General features: G+C 42.3%; 4 protein-coding genes across 4 annotated transcripts; 3 read left to right on the forward strand and 1 right to left on the reverse strand.

Annotated features, from left to right (window-relative positions):
- Positions 1 to 1,346: 1,346 nt before the first annotated feature.
- V8C40DRAFT_232375 (uncharacterized protein) lies at positions 1,347 to 2,168 on the forward strand. Its single transcript, XM_083213125.1, has one exon. The coding sequence runs from the start codon at positions 1,472 to 1,474 to the stop codon at positions 1,904 to 1,906; it is 435 nt and encodes a 144-aa protein (XP_083077652.1). The 5' UTR covers positions 1,347 to 1,471; the 3' UTR covers positions 1,907 to 2,168.
- Positions 2,169 to 3,666: 1,498 nt separating this feature from the next.
- On the forward strand, positions 3,667 to 4,712 carry V8C40DRAFT_282398 (uncharacterized protein). Its single transcript, XM_083221778.1, has one exon. The coding sequence runs from the start codon at positions 3,752 to 3,754 to the stop codon at positions 4,346 to 4,348; it is 597 nt and encodes a 198-aa protein (XP_083077653.1). The 5' UTR covers positions 3,667 to 3,751; the 3' UTR covers positions 4,349 to 4,712.
- A 3,697-nt stretch (positions 4,713 to 8,409) lies between these two features.
- On the forward strand, positions 8,410 to 9,508 carry V8C40DRAFT_232377 (uncharacterized protein). The gene is made up of 3 exons (XM_083213126.1): positions 8,410 to 8,614; positions 8,687 to 8,970; positions 9,027 to 9,508. The coding sequence occupies exons 2-3, from the start codon at positions 8,808 to 8,810 to the stop codon at positions 9,395 to 9,397; spliced, it is 534 nt and encodes a 177-aa protein (XP_083077654.1). The 5' UTR covers positions 8,410 to 8,614; positions 8,687 to 8,807; the 3' UTR covers positions 9,398 to 9,508.
- A 2,262-nt stretch (positions 9,509 to 11,770) lies between these two features.
- Positions 11,771 to 12,915, reverse strand: V8C40DRAFT_232381 (uncharacterized protein). The gene has a single exon (XM_083213127.1). It carries the CDS (start codon positions 12,861 to 12,863, stop codon positions 12,489 to 12,491), a length of 375 nt encoding a protein of 124 aa, XP_083077655.1. The 5' UTR covers positions 12,864 to 12,915; the 3' UTR covers positions 11,771 to 12,488.
- Between the last annotated feature and the right edge of the window lie 736 nt (positions 12,916 to 13,651).

The following is a 13,651-nucleotide window of genomic DNA, read 5'->3' on the forward strand; positions in this document are numbered from 1 at the left end:
ATATCCTGGTTTTGGCATTTCAATTCAGAGATTCCACACTTTTATTACAAGCACCGAGGTACCTGCAGAGAAAAATATCAAATCAACCACCATGGGATGCCAGTTTTGTTGTATCCTCTCGCGCGAGTGATAATGAATCGGCATTTCTATGGGGCGGCACATGGCCCTCTACCAACAGTATTATCAACATCAATCAACGATTTCGGGTATTGGGAGAGTTATTGGAATGGAAGACATCTGACAGTTTGGAAAGCCCGTATTGTTGGCGACGAATTAATGATATCATCGGCTATTACGATATATCCCAACGAGAATCAAGAAAACCCCACGTATACTGTCGATTGCGCCCCGCATCCGCTATGCCCGCATCTTACAACTAGCGCTCATTCTTTCCCTCAAAAACAACTTCCTGAGCTAGCTGCTCGAAGTTCTGCATATTGTTTCGTTCCATGTCATGAATCTGTCAAGTCTTGTCCTGAATGTCTCACGGACTACTGCATCACCATCACTCGGCAGAAGAAGCGTTGGGCGGTCAAGGTCATTGCCTACAATCAGCTTGGAGCAGTCAGATCACCATTTGACTGGGAGTGGAGTGGCATGGTACCATCGAGGTATAGGTTGGGAGAGCGGCAATCTAGGTATCTTTTGGGGCATAGGCCAGGTATGGTGAGGCACTTGTGGAGTAAAGCAGATGAGATTCGGCTGGAACCCACAGGAGAATGGGCATATCTCCCAACTAGATAGAGATCTAATTGGCAGAGGCAGGTAGATGGATCAATCAACAAAATACTCACTGCAGGCTCGTCTTAGCTTCGCTTTTGGCAAGGCTGCTGGACTTCAGCACCCTGGACAGCGGGTGGTGTCACCAAGCATGGATTGCTGGCATGGTCTGGGAGTGTCGTTAGACCCCATATCGAGTCTCGACAAGATACCTGCACCTAAATCTCTGCCTGCAGGGGTCTAGGTGCAGTGTGTTGAGTGTGTTAGCCCCGTTACAGTGCTGACACTGTGTCGCCGCTGACTTGACGTTTTCTACCTACCTACAGTGCTTTTTCCATGAGAATAGAGAATCCAGTTCTCTAAGCAAGTGGTGGACAGTAAAACAGGGACAAAATTGTAAATCAACACACACAAAATTGTCCCTGGTTTACTGTCCCCCACTTGCTAGGCTATTGGACACACTTCAACTGCCAACACCCAAAGACCCCTGTCCCCGGCTGCAGGGTATCTCCACTTTTCTAGGGGAATCGACCCCTCCCGGTCCGAGCGTTCTTTTTGTTCAGGTTTCCATGTTGAAAAAGGCACCCGTGCCGAGTTTTTGCCGCCTCCCATTAGTCCTACATAACATGTGCATAGCACTGAGTACTAGTGCCAAGTTCATTAGAGCAGACAATTGCTTCTCTTGATGTGAGAGTGATAACCTCATGAAAGCCTTTTGCATTACATTTATGGAAATATCTTATTACTCAAAATGAATGCACCGGGAAGTACACTGAGCATTCTTCATCTCATGCATCAATGCTTTATCCACACCCAGCAAGCCCGCGCATTCGAAGAAGAGTTCGGAAGATACCAGCTCCGCCTCCAAGCGCAGCTCTACCACTGTTCAAGACTTATCCAAGAATTGGACCGCACCGAGAATTCTTTGGCCATGATTACAATTGATGGTCCAGAGAATACATCAGAAGAAAAAGAACGATCAATAGTGGAGACGCTTCTACTCGAGATGCCCTCCGCAAAGCGCAGCGCGAAGCTGCCAAGATTCAAGCCGAGCTCGCCACAACTGCCCTCCAGCTACAAGACGCCAACTCTAACACCACGCTCAATCTCAAGACAATGCAAATTCGGGTTACGGGGTTTCTTGAAAAACGGAAGGTGCAAGCAACGAAGACAATTGAGGCAATGAAATGGGTTTTTTACAAGAGAGATATTTGCAACAAGTTAGTTACAGACATCGCTCTGCTGATGAACGATCTGGAGCGCCAGGTCGCGAGCGATATCAGGATCATGTACATTGCGCAAACACATCCTTCAATCATGTATAACGCGGAACGTGATGGCATTTAATAATCAACTAGCATGGAAGTTTGGCATAGCATTGATAGCATCACTTATTTTTATAGTACTCATAGAAAAACAATTGAACTTATTATCCAGCGCTTTCTGCTTGCTCTTCTTCAGCTTCAGCTTCATCTGTGTTTCTTCTTTAGGAAATTTTTTTGGTCGCGCCGGCGCCGGCGCCCACTAGGCACGGCAACGCACCGGCCCAAGAAATTTAGAGCTCCCCACAGCCGATGTACGGAGCCCGCTCCTTAAAAAAAATCAGTTGGCTCTGATCATCATGACCAGGAAGCCTGCGATATCATTTTGCCGTGCTTAGCTCTCTACAGACAGATTACCTCTAGACATGAAACAATAAGATTGCATTTCAATACTGTACATAAGGGTATAGGTAGATAACTGGTCTTTACTTTGATTCCACCCGGATAGGCGCACGTCGCGTTTCGACATAATGAAGTACACAGCATCGATTGATCTCTTTATCGGTTAATTCCATTACTTGACTTAGCATGATCTCGCTCCATCAGAAGATCTTCAATTCAAGTGGAAGCACAAGCTCATACCTACAGAATAAGGGGTACTTGACAGCATCTGATGATCTATGAATAGAGACATACTACGCATACGCAAGTCGGCTACCCGGAAGTTCTAATTCTTTTCAGATACTACATGATGTCGAAGGAGAGGTGTAACAAGAAACATGTTAAACTAGCGAGGAACGTACCCGAAACTCTGCTGCATTTCTTAATCGAGATTAGCGGCTATGGTGCTAGTGCGAGGCAACTGCCCTACGTTGCCAACGCTTGTTCTGAGGGATCGGAGGCCACTACCCAGCCGTAGTGGAAGTGTGTGGGAGGCCTGGTAGAACCTGGCACGGTGTAAAGAACCCGCAACCACGCAGGTACGATATATTCTAGTGGCACTGTGCCGACAGACTGTGCCGGCATGGTACCAGACCCCTACTATCTTCTACGCTGGAGCGTAGTTGTCACAAAAAGGCTGCCACAGCGGGCGACTTTGATCCTGAATGAAACTAAAAGTCCGCACTGCCCGGCTCAGAGGCTCGATCGGACCCGGCTAGGTTCGACCTCTAGCTCCAATTTCGACCCCATTGTTACTAGCGGCATTAGTGCATTCCGCGGCAGCGGCCTTGAGCAATGGCTGCTGCCCACAGGGGATCTACTAAAATCGAAGAGGCGTAAAGGTACCGGAGCAGCAAAGCAGAGGTGGTCGTCCACCCCGGTACACTACCCTTATACCTACTACTAGGTAGGTACCTGTGCACAGCTACCTACCTGTAGGTAGTTGTGCTACGAGGACACTTGCACTAGTTCAACTGTTTGCCCAGCAAAATATTACCATCCATGGGTCCTTGCCCTGACGTCTGGGGGGAGGGGTGTGAAGCAGCAAAGTCGGCCCCAACATCGTGCTGGGATTGCGAGCTGTACAGTATCAACAGGACTCTTCCATTCACTGCCGAAGTCACTGCCCATTTTACTGCCCATTTTAAGGGTGCTGTTCAAATTTGGTGCTGCTTGCCCAGCTGTACCCAAGCTAGGTCACGGCGCCCAGGGGGCAGATAAAACATCAATCGCTGCCTACCTACATATATCAGAACAATTCCCCATTGAATCTAATCTCTGCTTCATGATACCTCTCAAAGTCTACGGCTTGGGAAAATTACCTAATAATGGATGCTGTAGGCGGCACAGCTAGCATCTTCCACCTCGCATATCAGTTTTTCAGTCGCATCCAGCAAGCCCGGGCGTTTGAAGAAGAATTCGGCCTCTACCAGCTCCAACTTCAAGTGCACCTCTCCCGCTGCGCTACCGTCTCAAAAATAATCGACGACCCGAACGGCGCCGCTGATATGTTAGCCATACGTGCAATAGACGTTCCAAAAAGAACGTCAGACAATCAGGAATCGACAGTAGCGGAAATCCTCTCTGCAATCCAAAATAAGCTCCGCAAAGCTCAGCGAGACGCTGCAGAGATAGAGGCTGTTTTCTTGCAAATTGGCGCGCCACGACTAGAAGCCCCTGACGGCGTCGAAACGATGCGATTTCGAATGACAGGATATCTCAACGAACGAAAAGTCCAAGCAGCGAAAACTGTCGAAGGAATAAAATGGGCTTTTTACAAGAAAGATAGACACGATAAATTTATCGCAGACATATCTGCGCTCATCAAGCACCTTGAGCGCAGAGTCAACACTAACAAGGAGAGTCTTCCACTCGGTAATTCCCCGATCATATACATTGCGCGAGCCCATTCTTCAGCCATATGAAGTGGAACACGATGGTATCTGCAAAGTCAATTAGTATAGGAGCCTGGCATAACGACAATGGCGTAATTGGATTTATTTATTGTTTTTTATTTTGATGCTATTGCGTGCTCTTTTTCTCCTTCTTCCCATCCCTGTGAAATTTTGCCTGCCGCTTTGTCATTGGCACAATGGCGACGATGACGGGTCTCCTGTATAACATCAGGGTCGACTGGCAAGAAAGGCACTTGAGACAAATACAGCAAAAAAGCAAAAACATACAACAGCCGGTGTTCGCTGATGGTCACCCACTCAACTACTAATCTGCCTCTCATTGGCTTGACTCTGGGGGAGCAGACGGGACCCCGTATTTTCCAATGGATATGGTCGTATGTGTTTGGAGTTGGAATTGATTGCCTTATAAGTCTCTGTCCAGGCAGAAGAAATACACAAAAGGGCAAAAAACATACAACAGCCGGTGTTCGCTAATGGTCACCCACTTAACTACTAATCTGCCGGTTAGTGGCTTATCTATGGGGGAGCAGACGGGACCCCGAGCTTTCCACTACCTATGGTCGTATGTGCTTGATCGTGGAGTTGATTATCTTATATCTGCTTTATCTTAGTGACAGAGGACACAAAGGTCCTGATGCACTTCGCCTGATAGGAAATCAGCCGGCTTATAAGAGTACTTCTGTTTAACTTATATAAGTGGGGAGGCCTGCAAATACCTTTAAAATCCTAGTTAAAACACTAGACTGTATATAAAATAGGAATTCTTACTGCCTTTGGACATTAATTAGGTTGTAATTAATATTTTTAAATAGCCTTAATTATAAATACCTTAAAATCTATATAATTACGGCCGAATTTAAAGTTGCTATAAGCTAAATCTTAATTAATATATTACAGGGAGGTATAGTAATATCTTAGGGGGGTAAAGTCTAATAAACTTACGACTAGATATTATTTTATTTTAGTCTACTACTTAAGGTGTACTACAAAGGTAAGATAAAGTTATTAAAAAAATTATACCTATAGTAAGGCTTTACAATAATCGTTAATCCTATAAAAATATAATATTTTAGCTATAACTAAACTATTAAAATACTTAAGAATAAATATTAAAGTTTAAGGAAGTTCTAAAGGGCATTTTATAAAGCCTATTTAACGTTAGGTATTATATATAATAAAAAAAGTAATATACTTAATCTTAGTATTTTAAATTAATAGCTTTTACTATTATAATATAGTCTTCTAAGGTAAAAAGTTATAGCCAACGGCCTCCCTGTAGGTAATAGTATTTTACTTAATAATTAGTAAAAAGTTTTTACAATAGACTAACCAGCTGGGGATTATATTTAAGAAGTAAGTAATACTATAGGGTTTACTTCTGCTAGGGAAAATAATAGTTTAAAAAGTCTTTTAGTTAATTTAAAAAGTAAAAAAAAGACTAAGGACTTACCGGAGGTTATAAAAGAAAATAATAAGGTATCTAAGGGTAATAATAATAATTTTTTAATTATATTAAGTTAAATATTAATTCCTCTATTACTAACGCTATTACTATAGGTAAGTATAGTATTAAGGAGGCTAGGGAGGCTAAGGGAGTTAAGGAGGTTATTATTAACACCTTTAACCCTTAGTAATAATATAATAGCTTTAAGAAAAAAAAGGGTTAAAAGGTTAAAGTTAAAGGAAAGTAATATATTATTAAAAGCTATTTAATAACTTACAGCCTTAATAATATTATATAACTTATAACCTTATAAGTATATTATTTACTATAAACTATATTTAATTAATACTAAAGTATTTAAAACTGCTTTAATAAATTACCTTACCTTTATAAGTAATAGGGGTATAAAATTTTAAATTAAATTAATCCGTTAAATACACAAGGATTTAATAAATCTATTAATATAGAATTTATTACCCTTATAAAAAGTTAAAGAGGTATAGTTAGTAGTAAACTTTAATTAGAATTCTTTTAGTTTTTAGAAAATCTATAAATAACTTTAAGAAAAAACACTTAGTAAAGGTTAACATTATACTAGCTACTACCTAAATTACTAACATTAGAAATATTTACTTTATTTAATAGTCTTTTACCCTAGATTATTTATTTTTTCTACCTCTTAACTTTCTATTTTCTCTTTATTATTATTACTACTACCCTTAATACTATTACTATTATTATTATTATTACTACAGTTATTAATATATTACTAATAGCTTACCTAAGTCTTTTTAGTAATATACTCCCTTATTTAAACTACTAATAACTTAAAAAAAACTAAATTTATATTTTCCTACGTTTAAAAAAAGACTAACTATTTTTTATTTATTAAGGTAAGTTTATTTTAACGCTGGTTTTTACTAGGAGTTATTTCTCTTAAAATTACAAAGTTATAAAAGCCTATAACTATATAGACTATTAAAATCTAGTTAACGAAGTTATATTCCAGGGCTAAGTTCTTTATTATCTTCTACTTTTTTTTATAATAACTAAAAATATACTTAATAATAGTCTGCAGCCTTATATACTATAAGTTAAATATCTCCTAGTTATTCTAAAGTAGCTAACTAACTATATACTAGTCTTTAAAATAATAAGTTACTCCTAGGTAAGGAATTATAAGTTTTTTACGCTACGTAAAGCTAGTATTACTAAAATAATATATTACTAGCAGTATTTTTAAACTTTTATTTACTACTTCCTTTAGTAATAAAATATTATTAATTAATTCTTTAATACTAGCTAATATATAGTAGAATAAGCTATTAAAGGTAACTATAGTAAATATATTTTATAATATATTTCCTTTCTTTAACTAAAACTTTTACTAATGTTTTTTTAATATAAAAGTATAAATATATATACTATTAATAACCTTAATAACCTCTTTAAAGCCTATAGCTTTATAGTTAAAAATAACTTAAGATAATATATATATTACCGCTAGTTAAATTATAAATACTATATATAACTTTTATATAAGTTTTAAAAGTTTTTAAATAATCTATAAAACTATTAACTAGTTTATTTTAAAGTAGCCTGTGGTATTCTTTTACAGTTTACTAAATATATAAATCTATAGGAATATTATTAAATTCTCTTCTAAAAACTACTACCGGTTCCCTTTAACGCTGGCGTTAAATCTTAACTAACTATAAAGGGCCTAAAATACTACTTTTTTTATATAAAATTATTCCTTAAACTTCTTCTCTAGCCTTTGTAAAAACCTATTATAATATTTTTAAAGGGTTTAGGCTATATTTTTGCAAAACCCCTTATCCCCTTAAGGCCCCTTATCCCCTTAAAACCCTTTATTTTCTTCTTTTAGGTAAGTTAACGTTTTTTAATTATTTATACCTTTAGATATTAATAAAATAAATAGTAATTTAATATTACTGTTAATAAGATTATCTATAATAATTAAATAATAAAAATCTTTACCTAGGGTATCCTTAATTAAGTTTAAGAAGTTAGCTATCTTTTAAATTAATTATAATAGTAGTAGCTAATTTTAAATACACTAGTTCTCCTAACTTATTTTATATTAGCCGCTACCCCTTACCTTTAGCAGAATTATTATTTATTTTTTAATAATTATACTATTTATAAGTATTTACGCTACCCTAGCTAATATAGTATATAACTAACAGAGGACGTAAGACCTTATATAAAGAAAATTATTTTATATATAATTATACTAATAATCCTTTCTATAATAGGAATAGCCGACGTCTTATGCAATAATATCAGCCGGCTGATTTCCTATTAGGCGAAGTGCATCAGGACCAAAAAGAAAGAAACATACAACAGCCGGTGTTCGCCAGTGGTCACCCACCTGACTACTAATCTGCCGGTTAGTGGCTTGACTATGGGGGAGCAGACGGGACCCCGTATTTTCCACTACCTATGGTCGTATGTGCTTGATCTACTATCGAAATGCCTTATAACTACATCTTTTTGCACTTTTTGGCGCCGTACACCCGGACTCTAAGGCTCAATTGTCCCACATGAGCTTTGCGGCACCCCGATCTGAAGCTCCATATTACGGTAGGTAGCGCCGGCCGATGCGCTGAGCGAACTCCGTTTCATGGAGCGGGCGTCACGCGTTTTGCGTCCACCCCCTCTAGCCCTTCCACTCCGAATTTCTGCGCCGACTTTTGACGAAATTGGTTGACGCGGCAGAGAGCCTTTGGTTCAGTACAATGTATATAAAGAGCGCGCGTTTAGCCACACCGCTGCTAAATAGGTACCTGTACACTTCCAGTTGTCTGGTACATACATATGCCCCCCTCCCCCCGTACAATTTCCAGTGCTCCTACGGCATCTAATGTCAACAATTATAGGCCACAACCAAACACACACACCATCAGTCCTTTGGTTTAGCGGGCGTGTCTCCTTTTTTGCGCACTTATTGACAGAGCTTCTTGGTTATGCTCAAAGTTTTTGCTATATATACACGTAATAATGGAAGCTGTGGGAACAGCCACCATCCTTCGTTTCATACACCAATGTTTCAGTCACATCAAGCAAGCCCGTGGCTTTGAAGACGGGTTCGAGATCTATCAGCTGCAACTCGAAACACTTCTCTCTCATTGTGCCTCTGTTTCAAGAATTATTCACGATACCAGTGAGTTGGCAATCTGATCGCAGATGCAATAGATCCCTCAGATAACAGATCGGAAGACCACGAGCCAACAACAGTCGAGACTCTCTCTGCCATTCAACAAACTCTGCGTAAAGCCAAGCGTGACGCCGCAAAGATACAAGCCCATTGTTTTGCAACAAATCATCTCCCGCTGCAAGACCTCACTGCAGATGACCACGCACCAGTACGACCTTGGATGACGGCGTTTCTCGACAAGCGAAAAATCCAAGCGGCGAAAACAATTGAAGGAGTTAAATGGGCTCTATACAAGAGAGAAATGCGTAGTAGATTTATCGAAGAAATATTTATCCTGATTCTACAACTCGAGCGGCAAATCTACTCGGAAAGCCTTGCGATCGAAGATTCTGGGTTGATGTACCTACAAAACGAGCCCGTGGCTCGGGTGTGACAGAATACTGCAATGCATAATAGATTAGAAAGGCGATTGGCATTTGGCTTATTGCATGGCGGAAAAGGTGTTTTGCAATTTTACATAGTGCCTATAGAAGGAATATTCAGCTCCGATAGACGTTTTGTGCTCTTCCTTTTCCCATCTTGGTGTGTACTCTCGATGTTGGTGAACTGGCGGGCGCGTACATAATGAGCAGTGGCAGGCACTCATTGCTCTGCATCGTACACTACTCCACGAGTATTATGAAACTGAGGCGGGCGTACTTTGGGCTTGCTTCTTTGGCATCCACCTAGAATGCATAGAAGGAATGTTCAGCTCCGATAGACATTGTATGGTCTTTTTTTTTCCATCTTAATCTATACTCTTGATGTTGGTGAACCGATGGGCAAGGAAGAATCGCCCTGCACCGTACACTGCCCTACGAGCACCACGAAACTGAGGCGGGCGCACTTGTGACTTGCTTTTTCGGCATCCATCCAGAATACCGTTTCCGTTACGGACATTCGCTGCGAGGCGATCCAAGGACGGTGAGCCATTGATGTTTGTGAAAGCCGCGCGCACTTTGGAGCGGCCACCATCTTCCAGCGCCATTGACTGGGAGACGTACCATGATATCATAGTACATAGCCCTTCGCCCGCCGCATCTGCCAAGCCCAGCATCTCTCGATTCAGTTGTTCGTAGGGTCATCCATCGGAAACTTCCCTTCTGACCATTCACAATGATGTATGCAGGTGGGCGAATGTGGCAATCTTCCCCAGCCCCATCAGATCAGCCGGAGCGTCACAACGACTAGCACATATCACTTGCATGTTCCTTTGCAGCCGTGACGGGACAAGGAGCGCGGCATGAGTAATTGCGAAGTTCGTGATAGATTCGCCCTTTATTATTTCGGCGAACAGCCTGGCGAGTGTACAAGCAGATCCTAGCAAGCTCAGGAACCATCAGGGTTTCCGCATCTCTCTTTTCCCACAAATTAAGATAGAACAAGTATTAAACTTCGCGAATGTCGCACATGTGGATTGTCTAACCGGTACAACGGCCGAGTTCTTTGGTCGTTCCAGCGCTTCTTCGACTCCAACTTGGCGTGTATGCCTCTGGGTTAACGAAAGGCTGACCCGAAACGTAGCGAATAGCAATGGAATCTTTTTTAAAGTATGCCGATATTGCCGACCAGCTAAAACTCCATAGACTGGTTGCCTCGAGGTTCAGGCACAAGCAACGAATCAAAACAATGCCTCTGGTGATCAGATGAGACAGCGCTGCGGTTGCCTCGCCGTGTTATGCTTAATCATTTCGCGCACGCCATTTCATCTTGGTAGGATTGATCTAGCATCAACACCGCCTCTCAAATAGGGGGAGCGGATCGAAAAAAATCTCTCCGATGGTGGTGCCGCTCCTGGCGCAGCGATGCCCAACCAATGGTCAACTGTGCAAGTTCGAGGGTGGTACAGTAACTTGCGTGGCATTTCAGATCCGTACACCGCGAATAGCGCCAGGTATATGTTGCCATTGATTCGACGCCTGCAAGCGCCGCCACGGGCATCGGTTGTGTAACTAAGATACATTGGTTTCAATGTCAGATACGTACCTATAATCTTGAGTTCACATCCCACTTACATGCTAGTAGAGATAATGCCGGTTGAGAAGAGATGCAATTACATATTTCTCCGAATGTCGATTACATGTATACATGTATCTAGCCACGATTGTATTCGGAGGTGGATTCCAGTGAGGGATAATACTCAGTCATGAATAATCGGCATCTTGACTTGATGCGTATGCGTGGAGTATCTCAGCTAAAGCACCCAAATCTTGCTTGTCGCCAATAGCGTCTTTATCATCGGAGCTGCGCACATGTATGGTACTCGCGGGTGTTGCAAAGAGTTGTGATTCCTTGGCTTTAATAGTCTTGAGTTATAAGGGACTCGGGCATCAAAAACTGGTGATATGTCGGGTGAGAGTATTCGACATTTCCATCACAAGTATTGGTGGAATCTGAATGCTTGTCGGATAAAGTGTACCAGTATGAGGGGTAGCGGTGGATTGTGATTTCAACAAGAGAGAAGGAAGCTTGACATGAACAGTCTCAGCCAATGAGATGGTAGACTGGGAGACAATCATGGTTGTTGGGCGGATTTTGTGCAATATGTGATGAGTTATTGCGGTTTTCTTGGACTTTTGAGCTCGGCGTGTCGACTCTTGATTGACACTGCCGGCGTAAATGTTGATGAGACGTAGAGTCTTGGCCTATCAAAGGTCGAATCTCCGTACATAGCCCCGCTGTACGTTAGACTAACGTACAGCGGGGCTATGGGAAATATATGTACAGCCATTCAAGAGCGATATCAAAGGATCGGATGCTTTCGTTTGATGAAATTTGCGGGGTTAAATCTGTGAAAGATTTCATAGATTGGTCTCCACTGAAATTCACGTTTTTGTACGTGAATTTCAGTGGAGACCAATGTCCGAGTCGACAATGTCCGAGTCAGCGTGCATACAGAGCTTCATGAATTGTAGCCATGGATGTTGTATGTAGAATCGCGCCTATTAGTGTGGTGAATCGAGTTTGAGGCCTGAATACTCCGTATATGGAATTGAGTTGAATGCTTTTAGTTTCCCCGTCCCGAGTGATGATGAGATGAGAGCGCCAAGATGGGCCGGGTACTCGTCCCCAATGCTACGCAGAAGCAGCATTCGTATTGGGGTCTGTTTTTTTCGGAGGTTTAGCAGCTCCTCCACCGCCAAATTGTCAAGCTGGGGTTTGTTTCGACAAGAAACTGTCACGGCAGCCTCCCTCTGCCGTAGCTCGACAAGGTCCGGCGTTGAGTTCCATCACGTACTGTGCAATGGACTGGTGTCCTGACGTTCAAGATCGCCATCGCTCCTTGTACTGCCGACAGTCGAGTCTCGAGAGACGTCAAGAGCCGACAGCGTCACGATAGACATGACTAGAGCTGCGATTGTCAGGAATACCAGAACGGCAACCCGATACGCGCCCCCTCTTGCAATTATCAGCGTGACCATGGTGGCACCTACACCAAGGACACCTGCAAAGATTCCGAGCATGACAAAGAGGAAAACTCGCCCCTAACGAGTAACCACAAGGCCAAGTCTCGGACAGATAATTGCAAGAACGCCAACCAACGCCGAGAACGAAGAGAAGCTTGTCAGGCTCATGACAATGCGATAAGAAATCACGCTGCGTTCCTCTGGCAGCACTCTTGCCACGGCGTTGGCACAAAAGGCAGACGTGATGAGACCAGCGGCGACGAGATACCTGAGCCGCTGACGCAGCTCGTCAATCCCGCCTGCTGCTGCAGGGTTGGCATCCATCAGTCTGATCCGAGACGAGATTGCAGCCCCCAACAGCCTCGTCTTCTTCACAGAACCGACGAACACCACCCACAGCGCCGCAAGAACCCAGACGCCGCAGATGAACAAACAGATGGGCAAAAGCCGCATCCAAGTTGGATCAGCTGGGCCGAGTCCGTCACCAACCACGGGGGTATCCGATCCAGTAGGGGGGCGATGGGGGCGATTGGGGCGGAGGTGTTCCGGGAAAATGGAACCGGCAGACAAAGAGAAAGGCATGGCCTTTAGAATATATAGAGCAGTTTGTAGTTGTAAATAGAGCGTAGAAAGAGTAGGTCGCTTGTACGTGTTTGGTTCTCGAAAGTCCAGTTGGTACAATGTGAAGCTGCTCTTGAGGAGAAGAAAGGGGGAAAAGAGAAGAAAGAAGGAGAAAAAAGAATTTGCGGGTTAAAATAAGCAGATGAAATCAGATGTCGGTTGTGCCAGCTGTCCAGGCATCCGTTTCTCAGAAGTAGAAGTGTTGGCAGCTGGTTCCTTTTTTATCGACCGGCCGACTGAATGAACCGTGCCAGCTACAACTGTTGATTAGATGAGGCCTAGTATAACCAACCACTGCTGTAAATATTTCTGATAGTTCTGATATCTCTAGTGTCTCTTCCCAGCATATTGATACTCCCTTTCTCAGCTTCAAAAGTTGAAACGGTCATGATTGCGATATTTCGCATGGAAGGCAACGTTTACACATCGGACAGCCGCAGACAAAGAAACACTGCTGCGTGTTTCAATAGGCTTGAAGAATATCAACCTTGTCGCATCATCCATTTCTATCCCACAATGCCCGTGCATCTATGAGCGTGAACTGCCTTCATGTCCTATGATGATAGTGTTATACAGTAGCCTTTGATGTCTGATACGAATACTGAAGCAGAAGTACCTCT

The sequence above is a fragment of the Trichoderma camerunense genome (assembly GCF_050948025.1).
Source record: "Trichoderma camerunense strain CBS 138272 chromosome Unknown V8C40scaffold_2, whole genome shotgun sequence".
Taxonomy (NCBI): Eukaryota; Fungi; Ascomycota; class Sordariomycetes; order Hypocreales; family Hypocreaceae; genus Trichoderma; species Trichoderma camerunense.

Coding starts and splice junctions, on each gene's coding strand:
- V8C40DRAFT_282398 (XM_083221778.1), top strand. CDS start 3,752: ATGGATGCTGTAGGCGGCACAGCTAGCATCTTCCACCTCGCATATCAG.
- V8C40DRAFT_232381 (XM_083213127.1), bottom strand. CDS start 12,863: ATGCGGCTTTTGCCCATCTGTTTGTTCATCTGCGGCGTCTGGGTTCTT.
- V8C40DRAFT_232377 (XM_083213126.1), top strand. CDS start 8,808: ATGGAAGCTGTGGGAACAGCCACCATCCTTCGTTTCATACACCAATGT. Junction 8,971..9,026: donor AAGAATTATTCACGATACCA/GTGAGTTGGCAA, acceptor ACAGATCGGAAG/ACCACGAGCCAACAACAGTC.
- V8C40DRAFT_232375 (XM_083213125.1), top strand. CDS start 1,472: ATGAATGCACCGGGAAGTACACTGAGCATTCTTCATCTCATGCATCAA.